This window comes from Diachasma alloeum, unplaced genomic scaffold (assembly GCF_001412515.2).
Source record: "Diachasma alloeum isolate Michigan unplaced genomic scaffold, Dall2.0 Dall_scaffold_00269, whole genome shotgun sequence".
NCBI classification, from domain to species: Eukaryota; Metazoa; Arthropoda; class Insecta; order Hymenoptera; family Braconidae; genus Diachasma; species Diachasma alloeum.
This window is the reverse complement of record NW_021680408.1, coordinates 543,181-563,378: the sequence shown is the minus strand read 5'-3', so window position 1 is coordinate 563,378 and position 20,198 is coordinate 543,181. Positions and strand designations below refer to the sequence as shown.

Below are 20,198 nucleotides of genomic sequence, written 5' to 3'. Positions count from 1 at the left end.
CTATCGATTGGTGATAAAATTTTTTGGAAATAATGAAATAGAGGGGATAACGCCTTTTTTCCAGAGGTGATTTTCCAAAAATTTATTCAAAAAAAAGTACTAACTAGCAAATGTTTTTTATTAGCTCGCAATTTTCTTCAAAACTACTTCAATGAGGAAAAAAATAAAAATTTGGAATATCTATACATGAGGGGCTAATTGATCGGATCTGCATTCGGCAACGCTGGGGCCCGAATGAGACGGCGGGGAATCCCCGCGGAGACCACCAATCGCAGGGTCGCGTACAGTGATCAGAGATGGGCAAAAACATAATTTAGAATTGAAATGATGTCATTACATACAAAATTAGTTGACTGTATTCTACAATTTTTCAATTTTTATTAGTTCTCAAATTTTATTTAGTAATTGATTTCGAAAAATTGACAATTATTTGAAAAATTGAAAAATCACATTCAGAAGTTTAGAATTAATTTAGAATTGTTCAATAATAATTGAGTATTAAAATGATTTTCAAAGTTCAATAAAAATTAGTGAACGTTAATTAATTTAAGGTAAGCTTCTCTGAATATTAGTAAAGTAGTGATTTTTGCCGATCTCTGATAGTGACCAGACTAGAGTTAAAACTTCCTCTTGTTTTTGACAATTTTTTATATAAGATTTCGGAGGTTTAATAGAAATCGACCAAAAGCTGAAATAATTTCAAATAAAATGTCGATAGCTTTCCGATAGGGTTTCCTAGAAAATGCGCTAGAATTTTCTCTTGAATTTCTTCACACGTGATGTTATTGACAGCGCACTATCGACGACGAGGTGCATGCAGATTATTGCTGGTGCATATTTCCCTGTATCAGTGAAGGGTTCATGGAGGCGCAGATTCACATACCAAGTAGCACTTATGCAATTGGCGAGCAGCTTGAGGTTTTTGTGGAGATCACAGCGAGTTCGCCGTCTGTGGATATCCTCGGAATTGAATTGCGATTGAAACAGGTGAGGCTCCAAAATTTTTCACTTCAAGGTATTCCAGAACTTCAGAATTTATTTCCCGATTAGAAGGGCAAAAGTTATTGTAATTTTGTGCTACAATTTCTCTCGAACAAACGATGCGATTCAATTCTTTTCATGCAATCGATGTGTTTTCACGTAACTTAGAACTGATTAGATTCTGAACAACATCGCCTCAGCGGTTCTTTAGATTTTGTAATAAAACTTGTGAAAAAATGTCGCAAAATGACATTTTTTACAAATTTGTTGATTCTTCTGAGAGAAACGATAAGATGATTGAGAAGATGATTAAGAGAAATAAATGAAAATACAAAAAAAGAGGAAAAAAAATCATGTCCAGAATCTTCGATAGAAAAACGAAATCTACCGACTTTTTTTCATGAAACTACCGGATTTGAAAAATCTGAAAAACCAGATCTCCCCTCACTTTCATCCGATACCCATTTTATTATTCGATTTCACCAACATCATGTATATTTTAATCATTAAATTGATTCGCACAACTTTAATTGCCACTTGTATCAGTTTAAACTCTACATGTCTCTCATTCGATTCCTTTCAGATAATAGAGTTTCATGCTGAGAGTAAAACTAAAACTACGAGTGAAATCGTACAACGAACTGGCAAGAACGGTCCCTTCCAAAACAATATCCATATTAACCTTGGACTGCAAGTACCATCAGTCCCTCACTCTGGTTTCCAACACTGTAGCATTATGAACATTATATATCGTCTCGGTGTTAAATTCCTCGTTTCTGGCTGGTATGCATTATTATTCGTATCATACAAACAAAATGACTACTTGCAGTGACGAAATTATTCGTTTCACAGCCATTGTGATACTAAAAAGTACTATGACGTTATGATCGGTTCTAAACCAATCGCCCCGGCACAAGACGTCGCGAGGTCTCTTGTACCTCCGACTACTTCGACTGAATTCCCTACAGGAGGATTCGCAATATCGAGAACATCTTCCATTCCTACAGCACCGATTCCAGGGATGATGGGGGATTTGGCAACAATCACGGGGACATCAAATCCACCCCCTTATACTCCAGTACCATCGATAGGCTTCCGAATCCCAAGTCCCTCAGTACCTGTAGAGCTTACCTCAGCGACAGGTGAGTAGAAAATTCATAGGCAAAATGAAATGATGGGGTGAAAGGCATGTTAACTTATCCTCTAGTTGAGTTCTCGACGATACTGGGGATTTCCTTCTCAATTTTTTTCCGAACAAATGGCGATCAGACAAAAATTTTGAAAATTAGTCAATAACAATGATGCTATTGACTAATCATTGAAAAATCTAACGCTCACTATTAAAAAACGTCAGACGTCCAGCAGAGTACGAAGAATCGTTATTTCCTTTACATTCAGAGATATTTTGTAAAAAATGATGATGGAGTGGAATCAACTCAGCGTATTCCACCACTTCACTAATGGATAGAATCCCAAATGCCCAGCTCTAATCCATTCTTTATTATTTGATTCTCAGTGCCACCACCATCTTACGAGTCTGTGATGGCCGAAGACAGCAAGAAGTGAACACTACAGAGTGAAGAAAAAGCAAAAATTTCGATATTTTCGATATATAACTCGAGTTAGCCTACTAGCCCTCCACGATAGGGTGTTATTTCTTCACTTGGCGGAAAAGAAGTGCCTCATGATTTTATGTATTCAGCGGTGACTGAAGATTAGCACGAGAGAGTTTATCTTGGACGGAATCTACTACTTCCCTCACAATGTGCTTAATTGAAGATTATACATTCTTTAACGGAGCTATAATTATACATTCTGGATGCAGTAATAAATGCGAATTATATTTTACATTTGGATTTGATTCATTATCAATGTTACTACTTATTCTTCACGTTTTTATGTGAGACTGTGGGGTTTATCCACACGTCGTAACTCTTATCTTGAAAATATTTCGCTGCACTTTTTCCGATTGTTTAAATTGCAATGAAGTAAAGCCTCAGAAAAATTTGAAAAAATTTGACATCTCATTTTGAAGTGTCTAGAATCAATGAAAATATCCGCCAGAAATATCATAAGTAGTTAAATTTTCGAATTTTTACTCCGAAACTCCGGGCCGTGTACCGTGTACAATGCGAATTTTCAGGATAACATGGGAATTTTAAGCTTGAATATATAATTAAGGGTGACACTGAACATAAAAAATCTCACGGGACTTCTTCAAGTATACGATCTAGATCACTCGTCATTTTTTTCAGATTTTTCCTAGATCTTTCAAATTTATCATTATGTGGATTTATGCTGAAGTGTTGAACGTAAAAATGGGAAACGTTTTTCGTTGATTCACGAGACAAAACGGAGTGTAGTCATTATTTTTCCGCTTTTTAACATGTCATATATCAAATCATCTTATATCATATATCAAAAGTTGGAGACTTCACTCCGGTCTCCCCTTAAGGTGTTTCGTTTGTTGATCACCGGCGGGTGAAACGGAAGGGGCGTCTTATTCTTCTCGAGCCCTGATTCAATCGCTGAGTACGAAATTTTCCAATTTTCAAGTAACTATTTAATTGTGCATTTGAACATTTTTTGAATATTGATTTTATTCACCAGATTGATTGATTTTTTTCTCATCACCTACGGGTGTCAAGTAATTGTTATTGGATGTTTCTCTAATTATTGAAATAATATTAAAATGCATCTCGAGTTGGTAAACCTGTCGAGTGCTTTCTCTCACTCAGTTTCATGGTCCAACCCATACCTTTCCCATGATGCTCACTGACATTCGAATCACGCGCCTGCGCGTGAGGTCGTAATTGCCCCGAAACTCATAATTTTCCGAATCATTTGTTCAAATAACTTTCTTATGAAATCTGAAAAAAATCTGAAACTTATACATGTTCTCAAGAAAGATTTGATTTATCACCCACTAGTTTTTCCTCAATAGTACACTATTTCTTTGGGTGTCATGGAAATTTCCCTAATTGAGAGTGGGGTAACCTTGGATAGGTTACAGCTGAAGGGGTTACAAAAACATCCAAATTTCATTATTTTTTTTCTTGAAACTGAGACCTGAAGAAAATGTGCAAAAATTCTCAATGATACATCATACTTAGAAATTTCTCCCATGAATTTTCCAATTTTTTTTCATTATTTTGACTTTTCAACCGAAACACCTTAATAATTAAATCAGGGATTCGAAGGGAGATACGCAACATCATAAAACCCGCATATTCACCCGCTATTCTGAAAAAAAAATCATCTGGATTCAAGGAAAGTAGAAAACAAACGCAATTAATGAATAATCTGGAATCCATATATTTCCTCAAAATTTATCCGAAAGCCCATAATATCTTCCTTCTCCTCATGTTACTCTCCATTACTCCGGTATCTCTAACCCATCCTCATCATCACAACTAAATTTGATAATTCATTTCTACTCATCTCAACCGTCTCAACAATAATCTCCCACCAATTACTGTTCGTACATTATTCCTCATCCTATATCTTTAAACTGTCAAGCATTGTTTTCGTCATTCGTGAATGAGTCGTAAGCAAAAATAATACAATTCGTGTTTGTTCTATTAAAAATGAATCATTTACAATGACTCAAAGTATGCAGTCCAATTTGTCAAGTAAAATTGTAAGAAGCATTTTACTCTAATCATCAGATTTTACGTTTCACATCAGATATCCACTGCCTGAAAACACCTGAATTTTCCTCATTTCCTTTCTCTCTTCCCAGTTACACAATTCGCGAAGGAAAAAATTCACTCTCTCTTTTTCACGATTATCTCCTTTCCATTAATTAAATGATGATTATACCTTCTATGCATTCACATTTGTATTTTTGCAACAGTTTACGCAATTTGCAGGCGAACAGAATCACAATACTAGCAACTGTTTCAGCTCTACTCTTCACTACCAACATATTCCATGATTCCTGGTATGTATTGTTTGCACAACAATTTCACGTACCCTTCACAGAGGAATAAACAATTTATTTATTGTACGTGCACAGTCTCGAAGTCCACAAGACACTCCAGGCCCCCTCGCACCTCCCATTTTAATACTTCTATTGTTTTTATTCTCCTCCCCTTCACTTCAGCAAATTATTTCCATTTTTTTCTTCTCCACTCACGATTTTGCGAGCATGTCCTCCATTAACACTATCGACCCAAGTCACTGGTTTTTTAAAAAATAAATATAAAGCTTTCACATTTTCAAATGATTTATAATCAGAAAAAGGGGATGTCACATTTATAAGTAATACCTTTATCAGAAATGTTGGGTGAATTCAAACAAGTCATTTATACAATCAATTTTTTTTCTTCTGTTCGCTGCACATATTTCTGTCCTCTACTATGATTATTTATCCGCTTTGAGCGAATAAATAATCGAACATCCCTAAATCATTTCGTCAATTATTTTCCCCTCTTTTTTTGTTTCTATAATCATGCTCTTTACGCTAATCGTCACAAAAATAGATGTCACTTGCTTATATATAATTTGTTTAATTTACTCTCCTCGTTTACCATTTTTCCTTCACTTATTTCTTCCTCTACAAAATCATATAATAAACATAATTAACGATTTGCCTGCGAAACATTGAAATTTTATAATACATATTTTTTTTTTACTTTTTCGTTTGGATTTTTTTACTGTCCTATCCTGAGGTATTTTTCAGCATTCAGGATTGAGGGTGTAGATCAATCGACTTTATTCATTTCTCTAGTGATTTTTGGGAGAGGGGGAAGGGAGCAAGATACTAGGAATAATTATCACTGAGACCTAAGGGAAATGAGGCGCCTTAGGGCGCCCCAATTTTGTTCTTCGCAATAATAAACGCTAAATGTTATTATTCAATCGAATATATCATATATTCATCCAAATACACACACACATATATACGTGTATATACGGGTATAAATATATATAATATATACACATACATATGCGTATCTACAAATTAGAATTGTGTTTTTCCATTATTATTATTTTTTTTTTCATTCATTTTGTTCTGCTCTGGGCTGTACGTGACGAAGGAAAAAAATATTATTTGTTTCATAGTTTATTTCTTGCTCATAACGGCGTCATCATCTCTTATTATTTTCTTCAAATAGAAAATAGACGCTCTATTGAATGTTCTTGTAATTCTTTCGTTAAAATGGCAAAAGGAGATGGTGAAGATATTCACGATTATGTTTTTGCGAATATCTTTGGAGAAGTGGGTTCAAAACGAAATATTTGTCTTATAAAATATCATGAACCTCTTCACAATAAAAGTCCAAGAATTTTTCAGGCAGATTATTATTGAAAATATCTGAAAATCTAGGAGATTTAGCGAAAAATGACAGAAGGCATTTTATCTAGCCCCTGAAATTTCCTACAAAAACAATGTCTTGATATTTTTTCGTAAACCTCTTCCCTCCAGAGTTATCTGCAAAATAAGTTGAATAGCTTTTCAATTTCATCCCTTTCACCAATTAATCGAAGAACTGTAGAGTTTGTTGATAATTCTTCACTTCAGATGTGACAAATTTTACGATTTCTATGAAGTAGTCGGAAATAAGCAGATTTGACAAGCTATTAAGCGTAATTATATTGGGAAATCAAAGTATTCAGCTAATTAGCGTTACTCCAGTGACAAGCAATTTCTAATTGGATGATGAACTACAGTGTTTTGATGGTTATCAATCAGTAATCAACAGCTAACTTTCTATCACCTAAAAACATTTAAATGCCATTAAGATTATCTTGCCTGTGGATGCCAAATAGCTCGGGGTTTATTCAAAAACTGTCAATCACCACAAAAAAATTCTCACTCATTTCTCGCATTTTTTCCTCTCTCTTTTTGTGATTAAAATCTGTTGATCTGCATCATGGTTTTCATCAGATAAAGCTAATTGTGAGTATGAAACTACATTTCCCAATATAAATACGTGATATATGTTTTCTATACATTTACATAATCATTTTTTCTTTCATTTTCACGAATGGCCGTTTTTGAAAATTAATGAATGATTAATGAAAAATGCTACAATTTATACGAACAAAAATATCATTATAATCTTTAGAAAATTAATTCTAGAATTCAACAATCATGAGAACTAAAAGAACTCGATTCATGAGTGATTGAGTGTTGATAAATTTTTTTTTCATTCAATATAAAACAATGAATTTTACCGCAAGATTTTGATTAATTAAAAGTAACAACTTTTTGTCATAATCTGAATAAATGGGCCATTGAGGGTTTATCTGGGGGAATTTTTAAGGAACTCATCGCAGTTCCAAGTCAGACGAATCATCCACTCACGAAATAAACGAAAAATCATATTTTTTATGGTACAAATATTACCTGGCATTTTATAATGAATAAAAAAAATGATTGACAGCGGAAAAAAAGAATTGAAAAGAATTACTATCGGTTACAATTGATCATGAAAAAAGACCTATTATTAATAAATTCCTACATTTACTTTATCACGGCCATTTAAAGACTTTTTCTCATTAATTAACATCTAAAAAAAAGAGGGGGGGGGGAGAANGGGGGGGGGGAAATAAAGTAAACAATTCTAGCAAAAGAAAGGAAAAAAAACATATTTTCTCTCTGACAAATGTCCACCATTAAATTGTAAATTGATTGTGAAATCGTAGCTCATCGTTCGCATCGGTGCAGAGATCGAGCGGACGATTCGTCTGACGATTACCAAATTGTAATCATAATTGTAATCATAACAATGTCCTACTTTTTGCATCATATTTGTTTTTTTAATGAGAAAATGTGCAGCCTAGTGGGAGTTATTCAATGATCGTCCGCGTCGTGAACGCGCTGTCGTTTTTGCTGCTGCTGTTGATGCTCTGGGGGCTCGGGACTCTCGACAATTGCAAGCGGTGCTGGGGAGCCTGGAGAACTGTCTGGCTCCTCGTGGGCACGCTTTGTCGCCCCAACGCCTGCGTCAGGGCCAATGAATGTTCCACTGGAAAAATAAATGTTGTTAGAATTTTTTTGTTAAAGGCTTTTTAGAATGGAGAAATTCAATTGAGATAAAATCTACAATTTTTAAACAGTAGACTCTTGGTTTTTTCTGTTGATCACGTATTCTATTGGAATTCTCAAGAAACTCTATTGGAATTCTATGAAAAATCTAGGGAATTCTCGTTAAAATTCTACTTGTTTTTTGCACTGATTCTATGAGATATTTGATAGGAAAAAGTCAATAGATTTCGATTTTTCTATACGAATATTACCTTGGAATTTTTTCTATAAGAATACTTGAGCGTGAATTTTCCAAGTTTTTTTTTTACTCGGATTCTGCAATGCAAAACAAAACAAAATATAGCGGAAAAAACTTGGAAAATCCGTGCCCAATAGTTTTAATAGAAAAAATCTCAAGAGAAAAATTCAAACAGAAAAATCTAAATCTATTGACTCTTTTCTGTCAAAAATCTAATAGAATTTGCGCAAAAAACAAATAGAATTTTAACGAGAATTTCAATAGAATTTTACAGTGAATTCGCTAAAGTTTTCTATTGATTTTTTTCACACGTGATATGAAGGATCACTTAGGGAATTCATCGATTGATATGATGTTTAAATAATCGATATCGATATCGATCTGGGAAATAAAGGGGTAGAATAACTTTTTCAAAGTCCATGACGTTCTCAGGGATATTTCCATAATTAAAGTTATATTTGTAGTGATGTTATTGGGTCAATTGAAAGAAATGACTGCAATTTAATTCAAGAGTAACTGATCAACAGATGAGAAGAGCGACCCAATTCTGAAAGTTTCTCAATTGCTGAACATTAAAAAAAGGTTCTTTACATTCAATGCAGATTCAAACCAATTGAAAGTAGAAATTACCCAAAATATTCGTAAACTTTTCAGTAAAGATTAAATTTTTTTCTATCAACTTGGTTAATTTGTCACGTGGAACACATAGTTTTTCGGCAGAGCTATTTTTTCTCCCAATGTATGAAGAATTCTTGTTAAAAATGAAATTAGCATTTAAGCAAAATTGAACATACATGTACATATGCTGTAAAATGATATACTTATTCTGTATTCTTTTTTCCTTTTTCTCTTAACTATTCTTTGCTGTGCTTATAACCCCATAGAGGGGTTGAGAAAGCGTAAAATAAAAAAAAAATGGATGGGGAAGCCACATAATATTTACCTGTAATTATATGTTGTTTGTACAATAACTGGAGCTGGACTGTACTGGCCAGCTGGTGATAACGATTGCTCTTCTATTACATTTCCAGGCACCAAATATTTTTCTGAAAACGATTAACAATTAAGGCCCGGCCCCATTATCTGCCGAACGTTATCTACATTAATTTTTTGTTCAATTTTTATCTGGAAATTTCAACTCGATGCCCTATCACTCAGGGTACTCAATCACCTGAAAATTCTGAATTTAGATTTTAAAAATTTTTTAAAAAATTCCGAACATTTTCAAAGAGCGTTTTTAATAAATATTGAGGAATGATTTCAGTTGAACAGATATGAATAATGCATACTTACCGTGGCCAATACCGGCCTGCCAGTCGCCACTGTGGGGGAGACAAGAGGAAATAATAAATCTTTTGGCACCCTCGTGACTCTCATTCTAACCCTCATTATCTCCCTCGTGACCCTTATTTTGACCCTTTATTTCAAGCACCAAATTTTCTTTACCAAAAGTCGATGTGGATTTTACAATATAGAGAGATATTGAGACCCTTATTTTGACCCTTGTGACCCTGAGTTTCTGCCCCCTATGACCCTTCTTCAGACCCTTAATCTGACCTTTCTGATTCTTAATCTGACCCTTGTGACCCTCATTTGGATCCTTAATTTGACCCTCATTATAACCCTCCTGACCCTTATTTTAACCTTGGTGACCCTTTTTTTACCCCCCCGTCCCTTATTTGACCCTTACTCCGACCCTTGTGACCCTTAATCTGACCCTTGTGACCCTTAATTTCGAGTAACAAATTTTTATCACCAGAAGTCGATTTAGATTTTCATAATATAGAGATTGACATCTCCTCTATTGAACTAATTCCTCAATACCAATTAAAAAAGTTCAGATTTTTAAAAATGTTCAGATTTTTTTTTACTTTTTTTTCAATCCAAATTCATGATTTTCGGGGGTCTCTGACGGGGCATCGAGATGAAATTTCAAGATGAAAATCGAACACAAAATCAATCTAGAAAAAGTTCGGCAGATAATGGAGCTGGACCTTAAGTTCAATAAAGAATAGAATATTTACATGTTGTGAGTATTGTGGATTGCACATATGCTCGTAAATTTATGAATTATCAATCGATAATTAATTCTGTTCATAATGTTATCCCCTCCCATCGAGCTGCACTAAACTACTCACATAATTCATCATCCCTCTTACAATAAAAGGACTGAAACACGTCACGCGAGAAAAAAAAATAGTAAAAAGAGTTCAACCGAAATAACAGAGATTAAATCAAAGTCGCGGAGCTGTGCTGTTCATATCGCAGACATTTTAACATGTCGACCGAACATTAATCTCTTTACAGCTCACTCTCAATCGTTTTTTCGTTCGCGTACGACACTAAATGTAATTAACTTGCAGCTGCATTACTTATATTGTAATGGCCTTTCTCACGAAATGTGTAAAATGAAATTCAGAAAAATGTAAAATAAACAGACGCGGCAGAGACTAGATTACGAGAACCACGAAACAATTGATTGATTTAACGGGTTTACGAATGAAATGTAGAGTGATTTGAGTGAAGAAGATAATTCCACAATTTCTGCAGTTTATCTCGTAAAGTTGGTGGGTTTCGGTGAAAATGTGACTTTCCAGCAGAGAATGTTGTGGTCTACAAACAAAAGTCTCCTTCAAGACAATTTTGTTTGATAGTTTGTCAACTTGAGGAATAAAGGAGCTAGCGAGATAAAATTTTGTATGATCCTGGCTCTTATAATACTAAAGGTTGCTATTTTGGATAGACGCAACCGACCGAGCAGTTTCGGAGATATTTAACCTTTTGTATAAATGTTTCTCATTAAAAGTTTAATATTTTCTCATTAAAAGTTGAATATTTTCAACTTTTAATGAGAAAGATTTATATAAATATTGTAGACACCCTGTGGCATATCGTTACGGTTCAATGTCTGTCACGAGGACAGGGAATTACTACGCATCCACTCGGAAGCTTACTACCAATGGAATTAGTAGAAATAAAGAAAGGCGACTAATGACGCACGAAGTAACGAAAGCTTACTACCAGGGATGGCCATATTCATAAATCAGAACTACCGTTAAATTTTGAAGCCGTTAATTAGTTAACATCACTCTTAAATTTCTAATTTTTCAAGTAATGATCAATTTCAATATTAAAATTCTGAATTATTTCATTAATCAATAATTTAGATACGAAGATTGACGATTATTTCGTTAATCGAAAATCCCTTTTACAAGATTAAAATTATTTATTCAATGGAAAATAAACGGTTCCATATCAAATATTTAATTCCTCATCAACCGGAAATTTAAACTATTAATATTATAATATTCTTTAATTTTGATGAGAATATTTAAACCTTTATCAATCAAAATCGGAAACCCTTTTAATATTGAAGAAATGTAATATTGATGGCTATCCTTGCTTACTACCAGAGGTAGCCATGTTCGTAAATCATAACTACCGTTAAATTTTGAAGCCGTCAATTAGCTAACATCACTCTTAAATTTCTAATTATTCACGTGATCATCAATTTAAATATTCAAATTCTGAATTATTTCATTAATCAATAATCTATTTAGGAAGATTGACGATTATTTCGTTAATCGAAAATCCCTTTTACAAAATTAGAATTATTTACTTAATGGGAAACTTACAGTGCCATATTATCAAATATTTAATTCATCATCAATCGAAAATTTAAATTATTAATACTATACTATTTTCAAATTTTGATGAGTATATTCAAACCTTGATCAATCTAAATCGGAATATTGATGGCCATCCCTGCTTATTACCAATGCAATTGGTAGAAATAAATAAAAGAAATAGACTACACTGAGAGAACAACAAAAACGTTGTCAAACAAGTCTTGTTTGGGCCAACAAAATCGCTAGTTGAAAGTTGCCAAAGAAGAATTTGTTTGGTTCGAATTTGAAAGTTTCAAACAATAATTGTTCTGCTTTCGACAGCAACGAAATATTTGGCTCAAGAGGCGGATAATTCACACCAGACGGTGCCTTTTCAGGATGAAAATATCTCATATAGAGGAAAATTTATCACCAAATGACATTTCTTGCGTGTACAGAGAATGCAATTTTTTTTGAACTACTCAATCTATTTTTGCGATAAAAATTTTTCATTCCGGCGCACTCTCTGCATGTTTGACACAAAAAAAAATCCTTTTCTGATAATTTTCAAAAAACTATTTTCTTGTCACAAGTAAGACTTGTTTGAGAACTTTGTCGTTTTTCTCTCAGTGTACTGATGCAAAAACTAAAGGTCACATGCCTTCTCTCGAATAGGCTCGAACCCCTACTTGTTTTATCTTCGTAAATGTTTACCTTCTCGTGGAGTATCGTTGTTCACGCCATTTGTAACGACAGCAACCTGCTGAACGAGACGACCTTTGTGAGTTGGCGGTGCTGGAGAAACGTAGGGATGCCCTGGTGAGCCAGGTGCTGACTGACTCGACAATTGTCCAGCTGGTGATGGTACAGAACTATCAGGATACGATTCTGGCCCTGGTGAGCCTTCTCTGCTCAGACACTCAGGGGTCATTATACCACTCATGCCCACGTGGGAGGGTGATGCTGGAGCACTCCTAAAAGTCAATTATAATTTCTCCATTTAAATGAATACAATAATTGTTTCTTGAAATTCATGTGATGTCAGAAGCGCGTAAAAAAAATTAAAACAGAAATAGGGGCTTGATAGGGGTCAGAGCTTTTTGTTAGTTCGGAGTACTGAGAAAAATTATCATTCTCCTCAATACTCCGAATAATTAAAAAAAAGTTAATAGACAAAAATTAATTAAACAAAAAATTGTTGATGAAAAAGTTTTTTTTTGCTTGAAGTGCCTCGAACAGTCTTTTTTCGATTGTTTCATTTTGCCCCGCTGCCTCACTCTCCCCTAGGAAAAATTCGTTTTTTCGCATTTGAAATCAATATCAAAGAGAAGGTCGCTAGGGGCACGAATTAATATTATTACATTTCTTGTATGCACAGAGAATACATTTTTTTTGAAAAAAGTAAATCTATTTTTGCAGTAGAAATGTTCAATCTCGGCGCAACTGTGCATGTTTGGCCCAAAAAAATCTTTTTGAGATAATTTTTAACAAAAAATTAATTATGTATCTAATTTAATACAACATAATTAATACATAATTTAATTAAACATAATTAACATAATTTAATTTAAATGTATTTAAATGTATTTAAATGTAATTAAATTATGTTAAATTTAAATTAATTTAAATTTGATTTTTTTCTCAATATTTTGGGAAAACTTATCAAAAAAAGATTTGTTTGGTACAAGTAAGACTTGTTTGAAAACTCGGCTATTTTTCTCTCAGTGTAATCTTCCCTCTAACCTCGAGAAATTCATTTTCTCATAAGCCTACGTTACTTTGCCGCTTGTAAATTATTATCAATAATGCAAGACCACCAATTGAGCACTAATTCAACCAGAATATTTTTATTCACATCAACTTCCCTTCAGAATTGATTTCCTCTTATCTTCAAAATTTAAGTTACGTTTATACTTCTTTAATCTGCGAAACATCTCGGAACCTATTGAATTCATGGAAAAATCTCGTGACCATCTCATTACCGAGATAATAACGATGTCATTCGCATAGACTCATTGAAACGACTTTAGACCGTGAAAAACTGCAATTCATCTGATTTTGAAGTAAAATACTAGTTGCCAAAGTGTTTGCGGAATAGTTTTTTTACGAGAGTGAATTTCCACTCGGTTTAAAGTTCAAAATATTAGAATGGAATATTTGCACCAGTGATAGCCTTGACCAATTTTCACGACCTGAGTGATGGAAAAGTTCAAAAATAGTATGTATGAATTGTTTCTCGGTGTATTCATTGGCGACGAAAACACTCAAATGCAACAATTGCCTCTCATGCATGACAAAAGTACCATTTAGATCAAATATATATGTGCACTTCCACTTTCATGTTATTTCTCCTTACGCGAATAAAGGAATGATTATTGGACAATTTAGGAAAAATCCAGGAGAAAGAATGCAAACGCGGACAAACCTGGATGAGAGTCCAAAGGGAGCCCTGAAGCAGGGTACTCCCCTCTGCCTCCGCCTTCTGAAGGCCTGTTCAATGAGTTTCGCCTCAGACTGTGGATCTATCCTCCAGAACGAGCCCTTTCCCGGCTCCTCCTGGCTCCTGGGTACCTTGATGAAGTACCGATTCAACGACAAATTGTGTCGTATTGAATTCTGCCACCCTTTATCAGCAGTGCGATAATAAGGATAATTCTTAGTGATGTACGAGTAAATGCCAGACAGCGTCAGCTGTTTATCTTGGGCCGATGCAATAGCTTGTACAATTAATTGAGCATATGAGTATGGTGGCTTCGAATCGTCCTTCGGTGGACTGTAGTGTGATGATGTGCCATTAGCCCCCTGACCAGAATTATTACGATAGCGTGAGTCAGGACCTGGCTCTGGGCTCATCTGTTTACTTGTACTTTGTCCAGCTTCTTGATGTCTGTCACCAGAGTTTGGCTCATTGGCAACAGCTGCTGCATAGGCAGCCACCATTTGCAAATCAGCTGATATATTACGTCTACTCTGGCCAGCTCTTGGACTTGCTGGACAGGAATTAGCAGCGCTTATTGTACCTGTTGGCGATGGAAATGGACTGCTGTAACCAGTGTCTGGTATGTTAATGCGCAGTGGTGGTAATGGTGCACGTTGCTTTGGTGGTGATGCCATACGCACGTTCGTCTGCTCTTGCTCATCAACCAGAGATTGAAATACCAGGCGTATGTTTGTACTTGGAAATCTGAATGTACATCTGCAAAAATTGAGAGATTATTTTTTAGATTGAGGGAACATGGGTAATTGCAAGATAATAGCATCACTCTCACAGATTTTTATCCGTTATCTGTAGGTTTTTGCGGGGGTGGGAATTATCCAGATATTCATTGGGTAGTAATCGAATTTATTATTGGGGTCATCGCAGGAGTATCATTTCCGTTGATTCATTCACTCGTTATTCGGGAATTCACATCAAGATGTGGATTATTAACTGAAATGTGTGTGGGATTTTTTATTGGAATAGCTAATTTTTTATTGGGGTCAACTCAGCAGGAAAATTTAACTATTTGTGAGATTATCACTAGCTACGAGGAATTATCACTCTTTTTACGGAGGTACTTAAATATTTTCTATTAAAATCCTTCATTATGGAATTTAAAAAAAACATCAACATAATTCGCTTCTGAAACGATTTCCAAAATTCTTTTGTGTGAGATTTTTTTTTTAACAGGGGTAATTCCCAAATGAATAGATCATTTTTATCATTTTCATTTATACATCAATTTTCTGTGAGTTCATGTGGATTATCAACAGATTGAACAATGTGGGCTATTTTTAATTGCAACACCAAATTGATTATTGGGGTCAACTCAGTGGTGAAATGAAGCGATTTGTGTGATTATCGAATTATCTTGATAATGACTGATTTTATGAGAAACTATCAGAATACCTTTCTTAAAGACGAAGAAATTTTCTGTAAAAAAGTCTCCGGACATTTTATCATAAAACCCTTCATGCTCGACTGAACGTGCATCCACAAAATTCAGTCAGGAATCGATTTCTAGATTTTTTGTTATAAAAAAACAGGTAATTCAAAGATGAATCGATCATTCCTATAATTTCCATTCATTCATTAATTACTTTTGAATCCACATCTAGATGTGGCATATCAACAGATTAAATGATCTGTGTTATTTTTAATTGCCAGACCAAATTGGTTATTGAGGTTAACTCAGTGGAGAAATAAAGCAGATGACTTTTATTTAAGCTTAAGAAATTTCCTAAAAAAAATTCCTAGACGTTTCATTCTAAAACCCTTCGTTCTCGAGCAAAAAACGTCAGGAATTTTTTATTTAAAAAAAAGTAACTCATAAATGAATAGATCATTCTTATCCTTTCCATTTATTCATTAATTCCTTGATAATCCACATCTAGATGTGGATTATCAACAGATAAATCAAATTGATTATTGGTATCAACTCAGTGGGAAAATTAAGCAATTTGTGATTATCGAATTAGCTCGACAGTGACTATTTTATGAAAAATTATCAGATCTTCTTTCAAGATCAAGAAATTTCCTAGAGAAAAGTCTTTCGACATTTCATCCTAAAACCCTTCATTCCCGAGCAAAAAAACGTCAACACAATTTGGTCTGGAATGGATTCCAGAATTTTTTTTTATGAAAAAACAGGTAATTCCAAGATCAACAGATAATTCTTGTCTCTTCCATTCATGCATTAATTGTTAATCCACATCTAGATGTGTATTATCAACAAATTAAATGATCTTTGTTATTTTTAATTGCAATATCAAATTGATTATTGGTGTCAACTCAATAGAAAAATGAAGCAATTCATATGATAATCGAATTATCACATAAATTTTAAAAAATTATCATCCAAATTTTACGAAAAATTAATCGACATTTTTTCAAGATCAAAAATTTTCCTCGAAAAAGGTCTCCAAAAATTTCCCCGAAAGCCCGCAACTCCAGCTCTAAAACCGTCGTCAATCCCCTGCCGCCTCGATTCCCAAAAATCACCGGCAAGACATTGATTACCACCAGACATTTAATCGTTATCAGAAGCCATCGATTACGTAGATATTGATTAACCAATTTTAAAAGTGTCCCAACGACCAATAAACCCATAAGAACCCCCACCCTTAATTCTCAAACTTGGACTCAGCTCTCCCAGCCAGAATTATCATCTCCATTCATGTCTACAAGCCCACCGTGCAACATTTCCACAGCGAGCTCACCGCTTCTGTTTACATCACAGAGTCAACAGCCCAGCAGAGGGGGGAAAAAACTAATGAAGATAAATATAAACATGGCAGACAACACCAATACCAATATTTCCCTGCGAACTCTCCACCATCAATCAAAAATCGAGTTTGAAATTGCTTCAGAATAATCCCCATTACATCTTATGACGTAATTCCTCGGTGATGTTTTGGCAATGCAGCAGTGGCTCTCATTGTCAATCATTAATAATTGTTTATCGGAGTAGGGATGTCCACAGGCAAATGGAGCATTTGTTTACACTCGATGATTAATAATAGATCAACGTCACGAGTATTGGCAGACGAGCGATCTCATCATCAAGCCAAACATTGATTTTAAAAAATACAATCAATAATAAATGAGCCACTGGTACTCACGTCTTGGGGAGCTGAAAAGCCGGTGCTCCTTTTCGCTGAAAGACCCCATCAACGAAAACTCCATTTTTGCCATTGCAAGTCATGTAGAAGTACGGATGATCGTAAAATACTTCCAAATGTCGTCGTGATATAAAACTCGAGTGTCCCATATTAACATCAACCTCACCCTTACTACTATTACGTCCAATTGTTATTCTCCTCTGTCTAACCATATATTCAAACTCACGTCCCTCTAGTCTAGCTATTGGTGCACCCTTCGACTCGGGATTCCATTGCATTTTAGCTGGACTTGCTGGTGCTGATTTAAGGGCAAGTAGCGCCCACGCGTCACTCTCCTGTGTACGTGAATACGTTGATGACATCTTGATGAATTTATATTGTAAAACCACCCAGATTTCTGCCTAATTGTCGTGAAAAAGGCTGCTGAACAGGGGAAAATCTTCTCGAAGGGAACTCAACTCTTTTTCTCGTTTTTTTATCTCCTCAATTCACCTCTCGATCTCTCTCTCACTCTCATCCACTCACTTATGTATTTGTTTTGTTTATTTTTAACATCAGATCAATTGTTCATGTGCCTTAACCCCTCCCTCGCAGGCGGAATAATGTTTAATGTGCACGCGTTCACGCACACAGTCGCAAACAGCGGGGAAAATAAGAGGAAAAAATAACAAAAATGAGGAAAAAAAAGTGCGAGATACCGACTCTCTTGGCCACACTTTATTTCTTTCACGTAATATGGCCGGCCCACCCGATTTATTCAGCCTCTTCACTGATTGTTATTGTAACTCATTGATACAACTCCGAGGTTATTTAGAATTCACTGATTATGATGCACTCGTTACCTTGTATTTACGATTTATATTTCACGTATTACACGGGATCTGTGGATCATCAAAACTCTATTGCCTTCCACCACTTCCTTCACCCCTCTGCGCCGTCTTGTTTGATATCTCTTTTGCTCTTTAGAACGTCGTTACTCTCTCTCAGTCACGCACACACTCACTCGCGCAATATTACACGTACTTTCTCACTCCCACTCTTGTTCGAACCGCTCAATCCCCCGGTTTGATGTGTATTTTCGATTTTTTCAGTGGTGAGGGGTGACTGCTCTACACCGGCTGTTTTTTTTTGCAATTGTGGATTTTTTGGAAACACACACACGCACGATTGCAGGCGGAGGAGATGGGATTTTTGGCCTTTGTTTACCCACAATAAACCGAAACGTGGGTGGCCACCACGTGACACGAGACACTGGGTAAAGCGGTATTTATGACGTATTTGAATTGGTTTTTGGAGTTTTTGGGGGTGGTTTTAGTTGAATGTTTTCGGTGGACTTGTTTGACACCAGTTGACGAATTTTTCCATTATTTTTTGGGGTAAATTGACGATTCAGGCTGACGCCAGTCCCTCGTGTTTTAATGCAACTGTTGCCATCTTCGTTTCGTGTCGATGAGATTGGAAAGAAACCGGATGTCGGGGGGACGCCATTGGTGAGTCTGTTTTTGTGGGTTGGCAGCACCGCGAAGTTTGAAATCGTGGCATTTTGCAGCACGAAAGGATTTAAAATGAGTGGGGACGGATTTTTATTGAGTTTTGCGCGAATTTTGGGGAGTTTTTTGGGAGTTTTTGGACGATTGGGCAGTTGGGGGGACGGGCGGGGGGAATGACGAGGGGAATCGATTGAGTTCGTTATTGAACAAACATGGGTGACAAATGTAAACACTTCGGTTGCGTAACAACTGGTGCAGAGATGCGGGATTAGTTATGAGGTTTTTGAATATTTATTGGAGAATTATTCGGCGGTTTCTTGCGGCGAGGGGAATGGCGGAGGGGTTTTTTGGGGGATAAGGGGTATCTTGGGGGAAGCGGAAGCGGAAGTGAGGAAAGTTCACTTCCGGTGGTGGGGATATTTGAGTTGTATGTGAAGTACGAAGTATGAAGTTCAGTACTCGGTGGGAGATTGCACGTATGAAAATATTTAATTTTAAGTTTGATCGCACGTGTGAAAATATTTTATTATAACAATCTAGCACTTTCTTTGACAAATTTTATTGAACGTCTATTGGAACTTCATAGAGATTATAGTGGAGTTCTATTAGAAGTAAATTAGGAAATTGGATTTTTTCAGGGAGATTTTATTTAAGATTGCGCATTCTTACCGCGTCATTTTGTTGAGAGATATTTGGTGGAAAAAAATAGATCTGATTTTTTTAAATTCAATTTTTGGTATTAATTTACCAAGTTTTTGCTGCTGTATTTTCAATTGTTTCTGATAAAAAAACTTCTGAAAAAGAATTACAATAGACTGAATGATATTTCAAAATAAATTTTTGTCAATTCTTTTCTATCAACGAATATCTGTTCAAAAAATTACAGGAAAATTGTAGAATTTTTAATAGACTGGTACGAAAAACAAGGAGAATTTTTTCATGATAAAAAAGAAACAGGTAAATAGTTCTGATGTTTCTTTTATATTAATTCTTGGCATAAAATTTCCAAGTTTTTTCCGCTGTATTTTGAGTTGTTTCTCATAATACAATTTTTTAAAAATCCCAACAAACAAATCAGCTTCTGGATTTTTTTCTATAAACAAATATCTATTTGGAAACTCCTGAGAAAGTTGCATAATTTTCAATAGAATTACCAAAAATAAACAGAATTTTTTTATGGAGGTATATTTTTTATATTATTTTTTTTTCATACGTGTGTTGCTGTCGTTGTTGTATTCAAAATCTTATTTCGAATTATTCTGACTTGGATGAAATTCGACAAA

The 20,198-nt window shown here is 35.0% G+C and overlaps 2 protein-coding genes across 2 annotated transcripts in view; one reads left to right on the top strand and one right to left on the bottom strand.

Annotated features, from left to right (window-relative positions):
• The window catches only part of LOC107037706 (arrestin domain-containing protein 17), a 10,536-nt gene extending 7,707 nt beyond the window's left edge, over positions 1–2,829 (top strand). Inside the window, exons 4-7 of the mRNA XM_015256390.2 lie at positions 793–987; positions 1,565–1,764; positions 1,834–2,123; positions 2,498–2,829. Of these exons, the coding sequence (XP_015111876.1) occupies positions 793–987; positions 1,565–1,764; positions 1,834–2,123; positions 2,498–2,547 (735 nt within the window). The 3' untranslated portion in view covers positions 2,548–2,829. The remainder of the gene's footprint in view (positions 1–792; positions 988–1,564; positions 1,765–1,833; positions 2,124–2,497) is intronic.
• Positions 2,830–7,537: 4,708 nt separating this feature from the next.
• Positions 7,538–18,858, bottom strand: LOC107037734 (forkhead box protein K1). Its single transcript, XM_015256443.1, has 5 exons — positions 17,426–18,858; positions 14,250–15,020; positions 12,539–12,798; positions 9,160–9,262; positions 7,538–7,958 (listed from the first exon to the last, which is right to left on the bottom strand). The coding sequence occupies exons 1-5, from the start codon at positions 17,785–17,787 to the stop codon at positions 7,784–7,786; spliced, it is 1,671 nt and encodes a 556-aa protein (XP_015111929.1). The 5' UTR covers positions 17,788–18,858; the 3' UTR covers positions 7,538–7,783.
• Between the last annotated feature and the right edge of the window lie 1,340 nt (positions 18,859–20,198).